The sequence below is a fragment of the Sturnira hondurensis genome, unplaced genomic scaffold (genome assembly GCF_014824575.4).
Source record: "Sturnira hondurensis isolate 20B ecotype Veracruz unplaced genomic scaffold, ASM1482457v3 Scaffold0016663, whole genome shotgun sequence".
Classification (NCBI taxonomy): domain Eukaryota; kingdom Metazoa; phylum Chordata; class Mammalia; order Chiroptera; family Phyllostomidae; genus Sturnira; species Sturnira hondurensis.
In genome coordinates this window covers 14,770,333-14,788,995 of record NW_028089294.1, presented here as the reverse complement: position 1 = coordinate 14,788,995, position 18,663 = coordinate 14,770,333, and the positions used below count along the sequence as shown (strand labels likewise).

General features: G+C 42.7%; 1 protein-coding gene across 3 annotated transcripts in view; it reads right to left on the bottom strand.

Moving 5' to 3' along the window:
- Positions 1–18,663, bottom strand: part of RBKS (ribokinase) — a 94,231-nt gene that overhangs the window by 65,982 nt on the left and 9,586 nt on the right. For 2 of the 3 annotated variants that reach the window (XM_037066666.1, XM_037066665.1), the window contains exon 2: positions 2,627–2,759. In XM_037066666.1, coding sequence (XP_036922561.1) covers positions 2,627–2,759 — 133 coding nt within the window. Of the gene's footprint in view, positions 1–2,626; positions 2,760–3,974; positions 4,074–18,663 lie in introns of those variants that run through there. The other variant, XM_037066667.1, reaches the window with a different exon arrangement.

Sequence of the window (18,663 nt, the reverse complement as noted above, 5' to 3'; positions counted from 1 at the left end):
GCAGGCTCCGCGTGGGGCTAACACCAAATCGGGGCAGGTCAGGCATGAAGAACTTCCGAAACCGCACAGGCATCAACACAAACCACCATACACAGACCAGACTAAAACAGAAAGCACCTCTGCTTCATTCAGTCTCCTGGTGACAACACCCCCCACATGCAGCTCCCTGCCTTCTACTCCTCTCACATTCACTGCTGTGGCTTCATGATTCATTTCCCAAGTGCAGCTCCACAATTCAGATATTTCTAGTTTTCATTTCTCTCTTTGCCTCCAAGTCAACAGACCTAAAATAAAACAAATCTCAAAACCTTCAAGTTGGATGAGATCCTAGGGGACATCCAATTTTGGCTTTAATGGCTAAATGAATAGCTCTTACAGAACTTCCAAGAGGGGGTTCTCTCATCTCGCCTTTCACAGCTCCAGCTCTGGGACCTCCCCCTGCCCCATGGCTACTCTCGGTACCCTGCTTCCACTACCAACTCTCTGTCCAGGTTTTCCCTGCCAGGAAATGATGCCCTCTTTCCAGCTTCCAAGCCCTTTTACGTCAGCACTATCTGATTAGTCCTAAAACCTTCCATTTCTAATCAAGTAGAAGATGGATGAGGCCTAACATTTTCATTTATTATTTTTTAAATCCTCACTCAAGGATGTTTATTGATTGTGTGTGTGTGTGTGTGTGTGAGTGAGAGAGAGAGAAAGAGAGAAAGAGAGAGAGATAGAAACACTGATGTGAGAAACATCTATTCCATACATACCCTGACTGGGGATTGAACCTGCAGCTTACATATGTGCCCTGATCAGGGATAAAACCCTCAATTTTTTTGGTGTAGGAGATGCCATTCCAACCAACTGAGCCACCCAGGGCAGGCCTAACACTTTAAATTTTTTTTCTTTTTTTAAAAAAGATTTTATTTATTTATTTTGAGAGAGAGAGAGGGGAAGGGAGGGAGAAAGAGAGGGAGAGAAATATCAGTGTGTGGTTGCCTCTCACATGCTCTGCACTGGGGACCTGGCTTGAAACCCAGGCATGTGCTGTGACTGGGAATCGAACCAGTGACCCTTTGGTTCACAGCCTGCGCTCAATCCACTGAGCACCACACCAGCCAGGGCACACCTAACACTTTGAATTGCTCTCTCTCCAAGCCCCATAATTCCTAGCATATAATAGGGCATCGATAATTAATTGCCAATTAAGCGATTGATATTTTAAATATATAAAAAGCTCAACCTTAGCAGAGGAAAGTTTCTTACATTGAATCTTGTTCAGATCTTTTTGACCAAATGACCAGATAAAGATTAATCGTAAATTAGAAATAAAGTTACAGTTCATTAGTAAATGAAGTGATAATTGTATAGTTGATGCATCATTTAAAGATTCCCGTGGAGCAGAAGTGCTGTATGCAACAGGAAGTGACATTTCGGAGAAATTTTGGTAAAATCTACCCAGTTGACAGCAGAGAGTTCATTCTTTACATTTCTTATATTTTTTCTTATTCTCTACTGTGCAGAACTGGTCTAGCCTTCCTACAATAAAGGGACTCTCTCTCCTGTTATACCAGTAACAGCAGCATCTTAAAATTTCACGAAAGAGGCAGAAGTCGAACCTTTGGCAGCCAATTTTGTTTTATTTATTTTCAGATAATTTCAGTAGGTGGATGGAAATAGGATGCTGCATTTGACATTTCGTATCATACCTGAAAACAAAACTATGCCTAAAGATCAGTGATGTATAGTTCAGGAAGGCCCAGATTTCCTTCTGATCCAAGACAGAGCATTAGAGGAAAATAACTCAGAGAAGAGTAAATTGTCAGTTATTTAGCCGAGTTTCCAAAAGCTGTGTTGCCGTAGTGAAACCTGCTAAAAACACAGTGGCTCCTGCTGTTGTTTAGAAACTGGACTAGAAAACCCATCAGAGTAGACTAATTCGCCCCACTTCTCACATTCTAGTTAGAAACTCAATTCAACTTCAGAGAGCAGAGGATTAAGTTATTTGAAGACTGCTACTTCCCAGTGAAGTAGAAACTAATATACATAAAAAGGAAGAGTACTCTCTCCTATTTAAATATTTTAAAAACAATGAACTTCTGGAAGAAATAAACAGGTATTCAAACAAGTACATGCACACTCATGTTTGTAGCAGCACTGGTCACGGCAGCCACAAGCGGGGGACAGCCCACGTGTCCACCCGCAGCCAAACGGACAAACCCACTGGGCCGTACATGGCGGAGTGCTCCTCGGCCCCAATGAAGTGCAGTGCTGACACGTGCTACAGGCTGACGGACCTTACAAAATCATGCTAAGTGAGAGGAACCACACAAAATGTCACATCACATGATTCCATTTATAGGAAATCTTCAGAAATAGATTAAACCCATAGAGACAGGATGTGGATTGGTGGTTGCCAGGGGCCGAGGGGAGGGGGAAATGGGGAGAAGCTGCTTAATATAAGGTGTTTTATTCTGGAATGATGGAAATGTTCTGGTGGTTGGACAACACTGTGATTGTACTAAATGTCACTGAATCGCTCACTTTAAAATAGTTTAAAAAATAAAACCACTGAACTCAAGCCTCAAAACCGTATTCTTACAGTACCTCTGGTATACTCTCCACCGTGCTTTACACTCACCTTGCACACCATGGACGCCTTTGCTCCGAGCCTGGCAGCTTGGACACACTGGTTGGCACCTTTCCCTCCAAAGCCAATAAAGAACTTATGTCCATGGATGGTTTCTCCGGTCTTTGGCAATCGAGAAGTAAGACTACAGTAATTTAAAAAGAAACAGAAAAAACAACAACCCTACACTGGTAACTGCAATCAGTTTAAATTCTTCAGAAAAGAGAGGGAAGGTGATTGGAGGGAGCTCTGAGCGATCAGAACTGGGAGCAGCAGCAGTGAGGGGTGCCTTTTCCTTTTGGAGAACATTCAGTAGTTCGGTCACTGTTGAGAACACACCTGTCTGGCAGACTTGCCCCCCCACAGCCCTGCGCTACCGCAGCACTACTCCGATGACAGGCCCTAGTGTCTGCGCGCCATCAGGTTGTCCACGGTGCCTGTGTTCCATCCTGGGGAACCCGCAGGGCGCAGTAACTCCACATCCCCCTCTCAATGCCCAGCACACAGCCTGTTCACAGTGGGGCTTAATAAACGGGGCCAAGATAACGTGTGTTTCTGTCCAGGTTTATCTGGTCACTTTGATACGAAGCAGGAAGGGTGGAGGGGTCTGGCAAGCATGTCCAGGACCCAGGGAGGAGAGAGAAGTTGCAGTTCCAGGCACAAAGAATCTTCTTTGCTTCCTGGAGGGTGGGCTGGGAGTGGGGTATTAGCTGACAGGTTCAGGTTTCCCTCCTAACCTGCTCTGCATAGGACCCATTTCATTCACTGACTCAAAAAAAAAAACAAACCCCAAAACAACCAACCAACCAACCAACCAACCCAACAACAAAACACCTGTTTTAAAAAATGAATTCAAAAGAGCTAAGTTTGGTTTTAAGTTTTTACTGTAGAAAAACCCAAACATACAAATGTAGAGAAAAGAGTATATTGATTCCTCTTACACCTATCACCTAGACTCATAGCCAATCTTGTTTCCGTCTATACCTTCATTGGCTTCTGAGGGTTCTTATTGATAGGTTACTTATTACTGACATGTTACTGCCTAACAAAGACAGTATTAAATGAGGACAAAAGTAAAAGGCGTGCTCCAGTGTATGATTCCCACAACACCAAAGGTGGAAGATGTGAGGAGACAACATCTTTGGAGGACAGCAGACTTTCAAATGGGAAAGGGGCGCTGGGTGCAGGGGCCCAGGGGCAGGAAGACCGGCCACACAGAAGCGGGCCAAGGGCCCGATGGGGCAGGAGGAGAGATGGGAGGTCTGACCAGAAAGGTTAATTAGCTTTAGGCAAAAAGAAATGCCAAGAGAGATGGTAAGTCAACTGAGAACCTACTTTGTTTGGCATATTCGGAACTTACATTCATTTCCCACAGAGGCTGTGATCCATCTGAAACCAGTACCTTAGCATGTTAGAGGAAGGGAGCAGTGCTGGGTCCTGCAGGGCACTAACTGCCTGTGTGCAGTGGGATGCGCACAACTGTGGACGGGGACACGTGACTGTGTCATCCTGCGGGTCACTAACCGCCTGTGTGCAGTGGGATGCTGCACGACTGGTGGCAGGGACACACGACCTTGTCAATAAAGGCCAGGTTTGACCTGTGACCTCCATGCAGTTCTAAGTCTCAGTAAATCGAGCTAAACGACTCCATTCCCCAGCACTGCACTGTCAAATATGGTTACTTGAGATTCAGGAGATTCATCAATAATTTGAAAACATCCCCTCCACTCCTCCCCTTTTCTATTCTATTTTTAGCTCAGATTCTAAATGCATTTATAGTACTGATGAAAAAAATATACATCTACAAGGTTCACTTCTGAAAATGGTACTCAATCAAGAGAAAAATGGTTTTAATGTAATGTTATTATCCTGTCACTTAATTTAGCAATGACAAGTGATGATGAGATTTTGATTTGCATCAGAAATCTTAAACATTTTAGGATTCTGTTATGAACAGGCGATGATGAGTAATCTGTGTGGTTGAGTAACTATGTGAATTCTTGGCTTATTGATACAGCTACAAACAACATTCATAATGACTTTAAAAAGAAAAAGTATCTAAGGTGGATACTAAAAACAGGCCAAATAATTTAATTAGTAAGACTCGCTAAAGAAAGCTCTGACTTCCACTACATTTCTAGTATACTTGGATCTGGGTCACCACTCACTGGTTTGAATCCAGTGTACTTCTGTCATCAGCTGCGGGAAAACGTACCACCACCTTATTACTGGGGTGTGTACGTATGTACGTATGTATGTGGGGGACAAGTGAAATCGGGTGCAGCGCATACGTGTTTGACGCGGGAGCAGAGGGCTGGGTTTAAACAACATGTATTAGTAACACAGGCACCACACTGATTTAGCTGTTAGGGAAATTCCTCAGTCCTTGGAATTCTGTTTTCTTTCTTTTCTCTTCTGCTTCTTCGTCCTACTCTTCCCTCTTTCTTCTCTCAGTTGTGGACTTCCCCTGCGTGAGGACAGGGACCGAGCCTGTCGTGTCCCTCACTTTACGGTTAGTGCCTGTCACTTAACATGGGTCAACATTTGCTGACTGCACAGGTCTTTGTAAGCGTCATCCCTGACCTCCCAAGGGCAGCAGAGTTTGCCGCCCCAAACATGACGGGAGGAGATCAGGACCTGCCACCCTGAAATAATGTCGCTCTGGCGTATTGATGATTTTGAGCTGGCAGAGGCTTTCTCTGTGCACCCAGTATCTGCCTAAAGGCGGATCCTCCAAAAGGGATTTGAGTGCCATCAGTCCCGTCCCTGAGTTTCATCAACCAGGGAAGACTGACGCTGTCGCAGGAGAGGAGACCCGAAGTCGACACCACACTGAGACACACTTGGCCACAAACCACCAGACCTGCCATCATTCGCCTTTCCTAAAAGTCACCGACTCTCCCCTAATAGACCTACTTCCCCTTCCGTTATTATGATGGAATTGAATCCTGTTCGAAGTCGCCTTGAGGAGTAACTCATTTTTTCCCTAGGTTTCTCCCATGTATACCTGAGGGATACATGTTAGTTAATAGGCTTTCCTTTGCTTTTCTCTTATTGTTTACTACAGGGGTCTCAGTCAAAGAACTCAGAAGGGTAGAGAGAAAATTATTTTCTTCTCCATCTCTTTTCCATGCCTCCTTTGCGTAGTCTCCATTCTCCTGGACTGAGGCTGTGGAAGTGTTGATGACAGGAAGGAGGAGCAGACGGGCAGGGATGACTGTTCCCTTGTCCGGCACTGCCATTCCGTGTTTGGCCAGACTGTGCCCACGGCACTCCCCGTGGGAGCAGCACCCCTCCTCTGTCGGCAAGAGCTCCACTGGAACCCACACTACCGTTGCTTCACCAGTGCACCGACTCAGCAAACGTCAAGTCAGTGCTTTCTGCCCAGCCTCCTATGGGGCAAAATCAGCTTGCTGACAATGGGTAAAACCTAACCACACTGCGAGTAATACACGAATTGAAAAAAAACAAACACCTGTCACTGAACAAAGAGATCAGTGTGTTCCGACTCACGTTTTTTAAAAGGAAAAGATATACGAGGTCTGTCCAGAAGGTATCCCGCCATGTATTATGAAAAATAGAGACATTTATTGAACAAGATACAAGAAACACTGTACACAGGATAATGACACCTCAGTCCCCTTCAAACCGGCACCCTCGGACCTCACGCAGTTCTCCCAGTTGTCACCAGCTGCCCCATTGTATTTTCCTGAATCTCATCAATGGTCTGAATAGTTTCTGTGGAGGAACAGTCAAGCTGAAAGCAAAATCTGATGCAGATTTGTTGCTCTACTCCCTCATTCATTTTGAATGACCACACAGCACACAGGCCCACCCAAAGGCATCTACTGCCCCCACTGACTGGTAGTGAAGTCGTCGTTGTTCACGCATGTGCATTCCAGTCCACTCTCCTTGGCTGCCAGTTACGTAGATGTCTTGCAAACCATTCTTGTTATATTAACAATGGGTGGACCTTTTTCAGGCAGACCTTGTATGTGTATGTTCTCAGATTATATGTAAATTCATAGACAATGAAATGTTATGACAAGTGTCCACGAGAAGGGTGGGAGTAGGGAGCAGAAATTCATGTTTTACTTCATATACTTATGCACAAAAGTACATGCAACAACAGAGTTGTGTGTTGTGGGAGACCATGTGTTACTACTTCTGTCCCCCCTGCATCTTTTTCTAGCCACTGGCTCTTCTGGGGCTCCTGCTGGCTTCCTGCAGGTGCAGTCTTCCAGCACCTTGCCCGATGCCACTCTCTTTCCCCTCCTGGGTTTCTGTTTCTTTGTTATGGTTCTTCAGGCTGTCCTGCAGGATTGGGCGATCAGTTGCCTGTACCGGCGGCCAACTGGAACATCTTTGTATGGGCGCTTCCCACTCCTCTGCTTCACTTTCCCTGTCCCTTGCTCTTGCTCCTTGGATCACAGTCCCGAATAGAGTGTGCACTTAAGTCTTTGTCTTACACTCTGCTTTCTGTTAGACCCACACTAAGGTAGTTTCTTCCTTATGTATTTTTTTTAATAAAAGTAAATGGAGAGTGGAAAATGGAGTGGAGAACAATGAGAAAGGTAGTCACAAACAGGTAGAAGCATTTGCCAATTATAAATCCTAATTTACTTTAAATTAGGCTTTCCTATCTTTTTTCTTTAATGAAATCATGAAACTAAGGTCCTGTTCAAGGACTGGCATGAAGCACCATCCCTGGATGAAAGCATTACTGTGATTCGTCCTAATTCAAATAGGAAGTTTTGCAAGGTGCCAAAGACCGACAAATTAAAGAGCTCAAAGGAAAAAAGGAAAGCAGTACCGGTAGAAATAAGATGCTGTTAGCATTTAAAAATTTAAAATAGTGTACATTTCCAAATGAGGGAAAAAACCCAGAGAAAACCAGTCATAAGAAATATATTAGAATTCAAGACATAGTCGAAGCTTTAAAACGGTTACATTTTAAAGCTGGACAGAAGGAAACACCGCCAACACTTGCTCAGGGCTGGACCCAGTCTCCTGGGCCACGAGGGCCCCGGGTGAGGGCCCGGCTGTGTGAGGCAGAAGGCTCGAGCCATTTACTGATTGTATTGCCTTTGACAGCTTTTCCCTCTTTGAACCAGCTTCTTCTCTTGCAAAACAGGTTTAATAATACTTGTCAACTCCTTAAATGCCTGGGTTTTGTGCTCTGAGTTATTTCACTGACAGGTGTTAGCAGAACAACTTATCATTGCTTTCAACTTCTTGACAATGATGTGCTTGTTACAGATTCCCAGAGATGATTCATAGCAACGGAAGGAATGACCTGGTGAAATAGTGGTGAGAAGGGTTTCGAACGAAAAGGTCACACTACCACTGGCTCCAGCCCAAAGTCAAGGACTATGCTGCCCTTCGCGTTTTGCGTTGCATGCTTTCTTCTAGCTGTGAGCTTCTGACACACTGTACAACTAAAATAAGGATTGTACTATTAGTTATGACCCAATTAAAATTCATCACACTCATTTAGTATTCCTCCTGCCTGTGCTCTTCACCCGTATCTGTTCTTCTCGCATTTGTGTATGTCACATTTACAAGGATGAGAGTAATTTCCAACCAAGTTAGTATCTATTACTGCCTCTGTACAAAGAACTTAGCCTCCCAATTAAAACTCCATTCTGCACTTCCTAACCCAGATTTATTCAAGGAAATGAAACATGAATTATGCTGGAAACACTTCTTAACTGAGTTTGATGTCTAGCTGATCTTTTCCTAGCTAACATAACAAGTCTGTGGCTAAAGAGTCACTCTGTCCGAAGATGTAGCTACTCTTGAATTTGTAGAACAGAAAAACAATACTCTAGCCAGAGAGGGCCAGCCTTTCAGAGTGTCATATCCTTGACTCTTACTTACCTAAATTTTGCTTATGTGTGAATAACTGTGTTAGGCCCTAGGACAGCCAATAACATGAGTATGTTATGGTCTTCTCCCATGTTAAGGTCTCATATGGCTGACTTCATTCACGTCTCTGCTCAAATGTTACCTCCTCGGGCCTTCCCAGCCACCTTATAGGAGATACCCCCTTCCTATTTTGATTTCTGTTAGGCATTCATTCATTCATTCTGGCAAGAAACGCTAGGTTTCTGGATCAGAGATAGCCTTTTAATTGTTCATAGTTACATTAGTTCTCTATGTCCCAATCGTGACCAGGTGACATAATGAAAGAAACTTCAAAATAATGAATTTTTAGAATTTATATAGGACAGCTGACAGCTGCTGCTCCTCCTTCCCTCTAGGGTGGGGACTGGGAAGGTGAGGAAGGGGGGGGAGGGGGAAGGGGGGAAGATCTACTGACCCTTGCTTTGTAATACAAATAAACCCTCCTGGGGAGAGGAGGGGTAGGTCTCTAGGTTTATAATCCTAGAATGTAAATCAATGTGTTTGGAGGAGAAGTCTCAATCTCCTAGAGGTCTCTGACTTCGGAGTCTGTCTTTCAAACATTCTTTAATCCAGGTGCTAGCAATCTTTGCTCAGAAAGTCCTGACCACGCAGAATTGCGAGCGCGTTCACGGAGCATTGCTCGCCAACAGCTTTCTTCACAGCAATACCTCTACCCAACATGACAATACTCATTTATTTCTTTCCTCTTTCCCTAGTTGCTTTTGGATAACTATTTCACCTTCACTTTGGTGTGTTATTAACTGTATCACTGTTTTCTACTTTTTTAGAAGTAATATATCAAGGATTTACTATAACTTAATCAGTTTATTTTCAAAACATGCCACTTTATCTACAAAAGTAATTTATTTTACAACTGCCCTCTTCCGTCTCCCCTTCCTGCCCTTTGTGCTACTGTTGTCCCGTGTTCTACTTCTGCATGAACTAAACCGTACAATACGGTGTTGTTGTTATTTAAACTGTCACTTGCCTTTGTGCATTTTTAAATCCTTACCTGAGGGGATATGCATATATAGGATATATATATATATATATATATATATATATATAAAAGTGTGTGTGTGTGCTTGTGTGTGTGTTCACTTGAGAGAGAGCGAGCAAGCAAGAGAGAAACATCGATTGGTTGCCCCTCACACACGCCCCGTGACCAGGGATCACACCCACTAACTTTGGGTGTACAGGGTGACTCTCCAACCAACTGAGCCACCTGGCAAGGGCATCAGTTGCCTTTTAAAGAAATTAAGAAAAGAAAAAAAGTCTTTGTATTCACTTGTATATTTCCCATTTCTGGGGCTCCTCATGCCTTTGGGTCGTTCCGAGTTTCTACCTGGTGTCCTTGTGGTCCCACCTAAAGAACTTCCTTCAGTGTTTACTGTCGTGCAGGTGTCTGGTGACAAGTTCTTTCACCTTTTGTTTCTCTAGTTCCCCTTCATGTTTGAAGGATATAAAATTCTATGTCGATAGTTTATGTTTCAAGTAAAGATTTAATTTTTTTCTGGCTTGCATTGTTTCTGATGAGAAGTCTGTAATCAATCTTCATTTCCCCTATATGTAATGTGTATTCTTTTCCTCCAGATTGTAAGTTCCTACTTATAACTGGTTTTCAGGAACTTGACTACCATGTACTTTGATGTGCTTTTTTTAGTGCTTATCCTGTGTGGGACTCATTGAAGTTCTTAGACGTAGACATTTATAGTTTTTGTAACATTTGAAAAACTTCCTGCTATTATTTCTTCAAATTTTGTCTTTCCCACTCTCTTCTTCTTAGACTCCAGTTACATATATGGTAGACCACTATGTATTGTTTGGCCATTTCTCCCTCTGCTTCAATTTAGAGAATCTCTACTCCTGTCTTCAAGCACACTGATCCTTTCTTCTGTAATGTCTACTCCATTGACAAATGTGTCAAGTGAATCTCTCATTTCAGATACTGTGTTTTTCATTTCTTAAAGCTCTATTTGATTCTTTTTACATCTTCTACTTTTCTCCTTACTATGTTCATGTTTTTCTTCTGGGTCTCTACCAAGTGCTCCAACTGACTCTGGCTGGTTAGAACCCAGCACCTCCATTCCAGTAGGTTTTCCGAGAAATGTTCAGCGTAGAACTCCCCAGTAGTTGCCCAGCTTCGTGGAGTTTCTCTCTACGTGTTTCCATTTAGTATTTAGTAACAGACTTAAGGGGACTTCTCTGCAGATATCTGGACCTTTATCTGATTAGCTCCTTCCTCTCCAGTACACGTTCCCATACATTCTGGCCTCTTCAGTCTCCATGAGCTATAAAGGCAGTTTTCTCCCCTCACTGATACTGCCACGATTTCCTTGCGTTCTTCCTCTCCAGGCCATGGTCAGTAATGTGCCTCCAGGAACCATCTTACTTGTTTCCTTTCTCTTCTGGATAACACATCACATGACAGAGCTGCTTCATATATTTTATTTCATGTATGTCCCATTTTCTAGTTGTTTATGGTGGGAAGGTAGTTCTGGTACTAGTTAGTTACTCCAGTGTGGTCAGCAGTAAATTTTTTTAAATGAATGGTCTACCAGGGATGTCCAACCCATGGCCCGTGGCCTGCAGGCAGCCTAGGATGGCTTTGAATATGGCCCAACACAAAATCATAAATTTACTTAAAATATTATAAGATTTTTGCCCTGGCTGGTGTAGCTCAGTGGATTGAGCGTAGGCCTGTGAACCACACGATCGCGGTTCGATTTCCAGTCAGTGCAGATGCCTGGGTTGCAGGCCAGTTCCCAGCAGGGGACCCACAAGAGGCAACCACACATTGATATTTCTCTCCTTCTCTCCTTCCCTTTCCCTCTAAAGATAAATGAATAAAATCTTTAAAAAATATTACGAGGTTTTTTTTTGTTTTCACTGGTGTTTGTGTATTTAATGTGTGGGTCAAGACAGCTCTTCTTCCAGCATGGCCCAGAGACACCAAAAGGTTGGACACCCCAGTCCACTTTAAAGGACATTTATTTAGATGGGGTGACATATGCCTGTGGACACAGCAAATCATACGATGCGGTGAGAGCAGGGCAAAACGTGCAGTGTTCAACTGCAGCCCAAGGAGAAGAGTAAGCCAGTTACTAAACAAGAATATGGTCAGACTAAGGGGACACAGGAGCCACATCTTTCTTCCTCTTTAATATGTGGGATGGAGGCCTGAGTACCGAAGGCACCAAGGAGAGGCGCAAATGTCAAAATATTAAAGGTATATTTAAAAATGAAAATATCATCTAATGTCAACTATTTTTTTAATAATCATATTTATGTGTATGTGTGGAGATATATATATATCCTTATGCCCAGCTGAGAAAAGTCCTGAGAAAGGATAGAAACTTGCACAGGGAGGTACAGAATGAGCTAATTTCAGAACTAGAAGCTGTGATAGGAGAGGGCAGGAGAAATATATATGTGGGGTTTAGGGAGTAAGGACTGGCATATAAGGTATGTGGGGAAATCAGGATGCAGAAATATAGAGCAGACAGGGGAACAGTGAGACCAAAGCATTTATCAAAGTTGCCAGTGAAAACCTTTTAATTCACTGAAGACAAGCAAAGTATGAAGTGACAAATAACTACAAAATCGATATTTCATTTTCTATTTTGACAATTAATTTAGTAATTTTAAAATTCCAAAATGACTTCTGGCACCATGCTGTAATTATCTAGGCTACTTCTTCCTGCCATCTGCTGGTGTAGGTTAAAGAAATACAAATGGAATTGATTTGATCCTAAGCAAATATAATTAGAAGGATAAATCAGCATACAAAAATGTATTTTGGAACCAATTATTATGAATTTTAATTTACTATTTTTGGTTTTTGGTGCTTATGCATCTTTTGCATTCCCATCATCATGAATAATCAAGAACCAATTTATCCGAGCTTTACAATACATTTGTAAGATGTGTTAGCATAGGCCTTATCATCTCTATTTTAGGGAGAAAGTAAGAATTCAAAACAGTAGTGGTTTACCAAAATGCGCATTGGCTGTTAGGTGGTTGAGACTAATTTTAATTTAGCTCTCATGATTCCATGGCTAGAGTCTTTAAACCATGCTATGCCGCTTTCTTTTGACAGTCAGCTTTCTCTCAATTTTCTAATGAGAACTTTTAAAGATCTACCTTCCTAGCAACTTTCCAATATGCAACACAGTAGTATTAACTACAGTACTCCTACTGTAAAATACACCCCATGACATTTATTCTATAACTGGAAGTTATAAAACAGTACCCTTTGACCTCCTTTTACCTATTTCACCCACACTCCCACCACCTGTCTCTGGCAACCACTAACTTGCTCTGTCTGACTTATTTCACAGAGCATAATGCCCGCAGGGTCCAACCACATTGTTGCAAATGGCAAGATATCCTTCTCTTTCATGGCTAAATAATATTCCATTATGTATGTGCATCACATTTTCTTTGTCTGTCCATCCATCCATCCATCCACTGATGAACACTTAGGTTATTTCCGTATCTTGGTTATTGAAACTAATACTGCCATGAACATAGGGCTGAACATCTTTTTTAGTTAATGTTTTGGTTTTCTTTGGATAAATACCCAGAGAGGCACTGTTGGAGCATTTGGTAGTTCTACTTTTAATTTTCTGAGGGAGCTCCGTACTGTTTCCCATAGTGGCTATGCCAACTTACCGTATTTTTAGGACTATAAGAGGCACCACGCCCCCACCCAAATTTGGGAGGAATAATGGTTGTTAATGCTGCCATTGAGTTCTGTTTACATTTACACTGGTGAAATATTATGTTATTAATACCACATTTTTTGCTTCAAAATTTTTTTTCCTGTTTTCCTCCTCTAAAACCTAGGTGCATCTTATGGTCTGAAACACACAGTACATTTCCGCCAACAGTACACATGGTTCCCTTTTCTCCATATCCTCACCAACACTTACTGCTTTCTGACAGGTGTGGCATAATGTCACATTATGGTTTTGATTTGCATTTCCATAGTTATTGATGTTGAGTAACTTTTTTTTAATATATTTTATTGATTATACAATTACAGTTGTTCTATAACCCCCCTTCAATCCCTTCCACCCGCACCCTCCCTCCCCCACCATTCTGCCCCCCTTAGTTTATAACCACGTGTCTCAAGTTCTTTGGATTCTATATTTCCCCCACTATTCTCGCCCTCCCCCCTATCTATTTTCTACCTACCATCTATGCTATTTTCTGTGCCTTCTCCCCCCTTCTCCCCCTCCCACCCCCCTGTTTCTAACCCTCCATGTNCTGTAGGGCATGTCTCTAAGACTTTGGTGCTGTACCTGACATCTCATATGTCCTACCTTACGTCCGCTCCACCATCTATTCCACCTATTCTGTTGCTGTGGCAACCATCTGTACCAGTATTACTGGGTAGGTTCTCTCCTCAACTGTACCATGGATCTCTGGCTTTCTGTCCTCGAACTTCTTTGATGCCTTGGTACTGGGCATATCTGAGAATCTTTATCCTACTTGAAAGTGTGAGAGAAGGGTCCCCTGGGGCATCCCTCGACTAGTGGAGAATAGGAGCCAGTGGGTAACTGTTCCTTTCTGACCCTGGCCTACTCATTGAACCCCAAGATGGACTGTATTGGCTGACACTTAGATTGTGCTCATTTTTACTCACTCAAGAAACCAACATGAACGATGCTGTTGGAGATACTAAGCACTGAGGGTATCTTGTTCCCTAGTTTATCCCTGGACCTAGCTCAGTGCTTGCCACATGGTAGGTACTTCATAAATATCTATGGAATCATTGGCTGTTGAGAGGGGAATGAAAAGAATGCAAGTAACTCTTCACGAATAGCAAGAGCATTAAAATAAGTAGTCAGGTTAGAGGACACTATAGGACAAAGCACAGTAGCATAAATTGTCATAATACAGTTGAGATGTGGTCAGTTGTCTGATTTGGCCAGAGCTTGGGGGCCCATTGTGGGGCACAAATAAGGTAGTGTGTTAAAGGGCTTTGAGTACTGCCGCCCCACTCTGCTGCCTGCCGCCCCGGCCCTCACTGGTGCCGAAGGGCAACTAAGTCGCTGGGTTGTGACGTTGTATGTGGGGGCGGGGTCAAAGAGCGACAATGGCTCTCACCGGTATTGCAGGGCAACTAAGTCGCTGGGTTGTGACGCTGTATGTGGGGGCGGGGTCAAAGAGGGACTATGGCGTCCTGTCCGCCGCCTGCCGCCACGGCCCTCACCGGTGTCGCAGTTGCTGCCGTCACCTGGCCCACGCGTTTCGTCCCACTGCACGCAAGTGTGCCACCGTCGTCAGCCCTCGCCCCCTGGGGCCTGCGTGGTCTGTCTCACTGTGCGCGAATATGCGCCCGCGGTCTGCCCCGCACCCCAGCTGGTTCTCGTCTGCCTGCGCGCCTGGGTCGGGGGCCCTGTCCTGCCCGACCCTGCTCGCTGCTGGCTCCGCCCCTCTTACCATCCCCGTTGAACAGTTAGATGTAGTCGGACTTCCGTATAATTCAATTTTCTGTCATTTGGTTGTGTCTTTGTTTCTCCAAACCTTTGTTGTATTCAAACTTGGTTGTGGGAGAAGGCACAGTGTTTCCACCTATGCCTCCATCTTGGCGGAAGTCCTGATGTTGAGTAACTTTTCATGTACCTTTTGGGCATCTGTATATCTCCTTTGGAAAAATGTCTTCACATTTTCTGCCCATTTTAAATTTAGATTGTTTGCTTTTTTTGCTATTGAGTTGTATTAATTCTTTCTGTATTTTGGATTTTTTCCCCTCTCAGTTTTGACTAAAATGTTGGACAGTCAGTAGATATAACAGACAAGTATTTGTTTAGCATTATTAATATGAGCAATAAAAGTAACAACTTTTTATTTAAAAAGAATTATATAGTTCAGTGCATTCCTCTACTTTTGGCTGTGGCACTAAGTGATGCTACAGTGGAGAGGGTGTGGCCTCCACTGTAATGTCATGTGAGATTAGTGTTCATTCTTAAAATCTTATTAGTATTTCAGCTCTGGCTGGTGTGGCTCAGTGGACTGAGCATCAGACTACAAACCAAGAGATTGTTCGTTCGATTCCTGGTCAGGGCACATGCCTGGGTTGTAGCCCAGATCTCCTGCTGGGGGCATGCAAATGGCAACCAGTCAATGTTTCTCTCACACATCAGTGTTTTTCTTCCTCCCTCCCCTTTCTCTAAAAATAAATACATAAAATCTTATTAGCATTTAAATTCTCTTTTTATAGTCAATTCCCTATGCCTGGAAAGTTCTTTCCCTGCTTCTGTGCTGAGCTTATCCATATGCATTCTTTAAAATTCAACTCAGATGTCACCTCTTCTAGGAGTCCTAATGTAACTGTGTGGGTTAGTTGCTCTGCCGCCACGTTCTAGCGACCTATGCTTGTTTCTCTCATAGCATGTATCACATTCACGTCTGTATTGCTGTGGCCTAAGACTATGCCTATATATACTGTATGCCCAATAAACCTTTGTTAAAATACATAATACATCAATTGTGCCAGATACCATTTCTTGAGTGTGTATCATAAGAGAAATACTGCACTTTATGACCACTAAATCACTTATCTTTACAATAACTCCATAAGAAAGTCATTATTTCTGTTTCCACTTTACAGATAAGGAGTATGAAAATTAGAATAAAAAACATACTCAAGACCTGGCTGGTGTGGCTCAGTGGACTGAGTGCTAGTCTGCGAACCTAGAGGTTGCTGGTTCAATTCCCAGTCATGGCAGGTGCCTGGGTTCCAGGCCAGGTCCCCAGTTGGGGGCGTGTGAGAGGCAACTGATTGATGTACCTCTCACACATCGATGTTCCTTTCCCTCTCTTTCTCTTTCCCTTCCCCTCTGAAAATAAATAAAAATAAAATCTTGGGAAAAAAATACCCAAGTTCACTGAGTAGAAGATAGCAGAGGCAGGATTCAAACCAAGATTGGTCTGACTCAACACCCACTGTAGTTCATAACCCACCCAAGTCCTGAAAGCCCCTTAGATCCATCTGTATTTCACGTTTTTATAACTCCATGTGTAATCTCTGGTAGCCATGCTCCTGAAGAACACTGGGGTTTCACCAGCTGAACCAAGACAGAAACACCAAATAAGATGCTCCTTTCCGTCGAGTTCAGAAGAAATTAAGTTGATGAACAGAATGTTCTCTAATTTAACTTTTCTTCTTAAACCCTTGGACTCACTACCATGCAAGTACAATTTAACAGAAGAGAAGATGTAATTCTGTGAGAAATATGAATATAGTTAACTTAAGCATAATATTCTATTATACCCCATAGAAACATCATGGCTTCCTCATGCTGTACAACCTCAATGAGTGTGATAAACTGCATTCTAAAGAGTAGTCTGCAATGGATCCAAATACATCAGAATTCATACTAAATGTGAATGGATTACATTCTTCAGACAAAAAAGGACAAATTACAGTCATAAAAAGGAAATAGAACCAACAAAAAGACTAAATCTAGTTATGTGCTCTTTGTAAGACTCATACCTAAAACATTACAACAGAGAAAGTCTAAAATAAAAAGATGGGAAAAGGTACAGGTGGCAAATATCAACAAAGATAAATCCGGATAGTTTTATCAATATCATCCAAAATAAAAGCTCAGAGTAAAAAGAGATAAGGATGATTATTAACTTTACCCAAGAATCAAATTGAGCAGCAAAAGGTTCTAATTCTAATACAACTAATAAAATAGTACAGATAGCCCTGACTGGTGTGGCTCAGTCAGTTGGGTGTCCAAGTGAAAGGCCAGCACTTCGACTCTGGTCAGGGCACGCGCCTGGGTTGTGGGTTTAGTCCCCCCGTTGGGGCACATACAGGAGACAACCAATCAATGCTTTTCTCCCTCTGTCTCCCTCCCTTGCCATCTCTCTAAAAACAAATATAAAAAATCTTAAAAAATAGTATGTATGTGTGTGTATGTATATATTTTANGCTCAGTCAGTTGGGTGTCCAAGTGAAAGGCCAGCACTTCGACTCTGGTCAGGGCACGCGCCTGGGTTGTGGGTTTAGTCCCCCCGTTGGGGCACATACAGGAGAGAACCAATCAATGCTTTTCTCCCTCTGTCTCCCTCCCTTGCCATCTCTCTAAAAACAAATATAAAAAATCTTAAAAAATAGTATGTATGTGTGTGTATGTATATATTTTACACCCCCCCATGAGAATCTGACAAATTACCATCATGTTTGGTGATTTTTAACACAATTCCTTAAGTAATCAACAGATGAATCAAACAGTCAGGGTGGCCTAATGAACATACAGAAAATACCATGGCTAACATTCATCAAAGAAAAAATTTTAAAAAAATGTATTTTATTGATTATGCTATTACAGTTGTCCCATTTCCCTCCTTTATTCCCCTCCACCCTGCACACCCCCTCCCACCCACATTCCCCCCTTTAGTTCATGTCCATGTGTCATAAGTTCTTTAGCTTCCACATTTTCATACTATTCTTGCCCTCCCCATCTATTTTCTACCTACTGTCTATGCTACTTATTCTCTGTACCTTCTCCCCCCTTCTCCTCCTCCCACTCCCCTGTTGCTAACCCTCCATGTGATCTCCATTTCTGTGGTTCTGTTCCTGTACTAGTTGTTTGCTTAGTTTGCTTTTGTTTTAGGTGTGGTTGTTAATCACTGTGAGTTTGCTGTCTTTTTATTGTTCATATTTTCATCTTCTTTTTATTAGATAAGTCTCTTCAACATTTCATATAAGGGCTTGGTGATGAACTCCTTGAACTTGACGTTATCTGAGAAGAGCTTTATCTGTCCTTCCATTCTAAATGAAAGCTTTGATGGATAGAGCAATTTTGGATGTAGGTCCTTGCCTTTCATGACTTGGAATGCTTTCCAGCCCCTTCTTGACTGCAAAGTCTCTTTTGAGAAATTAGCTGACAGTCTGATGGGAACTCCTTTGTAGGTGACTGTCCCCTTTTCTCTTGCTGCTTCTAGAATTCTCTCCTTCATTTTAATCTTGGCTAATGTCATTATGATGTGCCTTGGTGTGTTCCTCCTTGGGTCCACCTTCTTTGGAACTCTCTGAGCTTCCTGGACTTCCTGGAAATCTATTTCCTTTGCCAGATTGTAGAAGTTCTCCATTATTTGTTCAAGTAAGTTTTCCACTT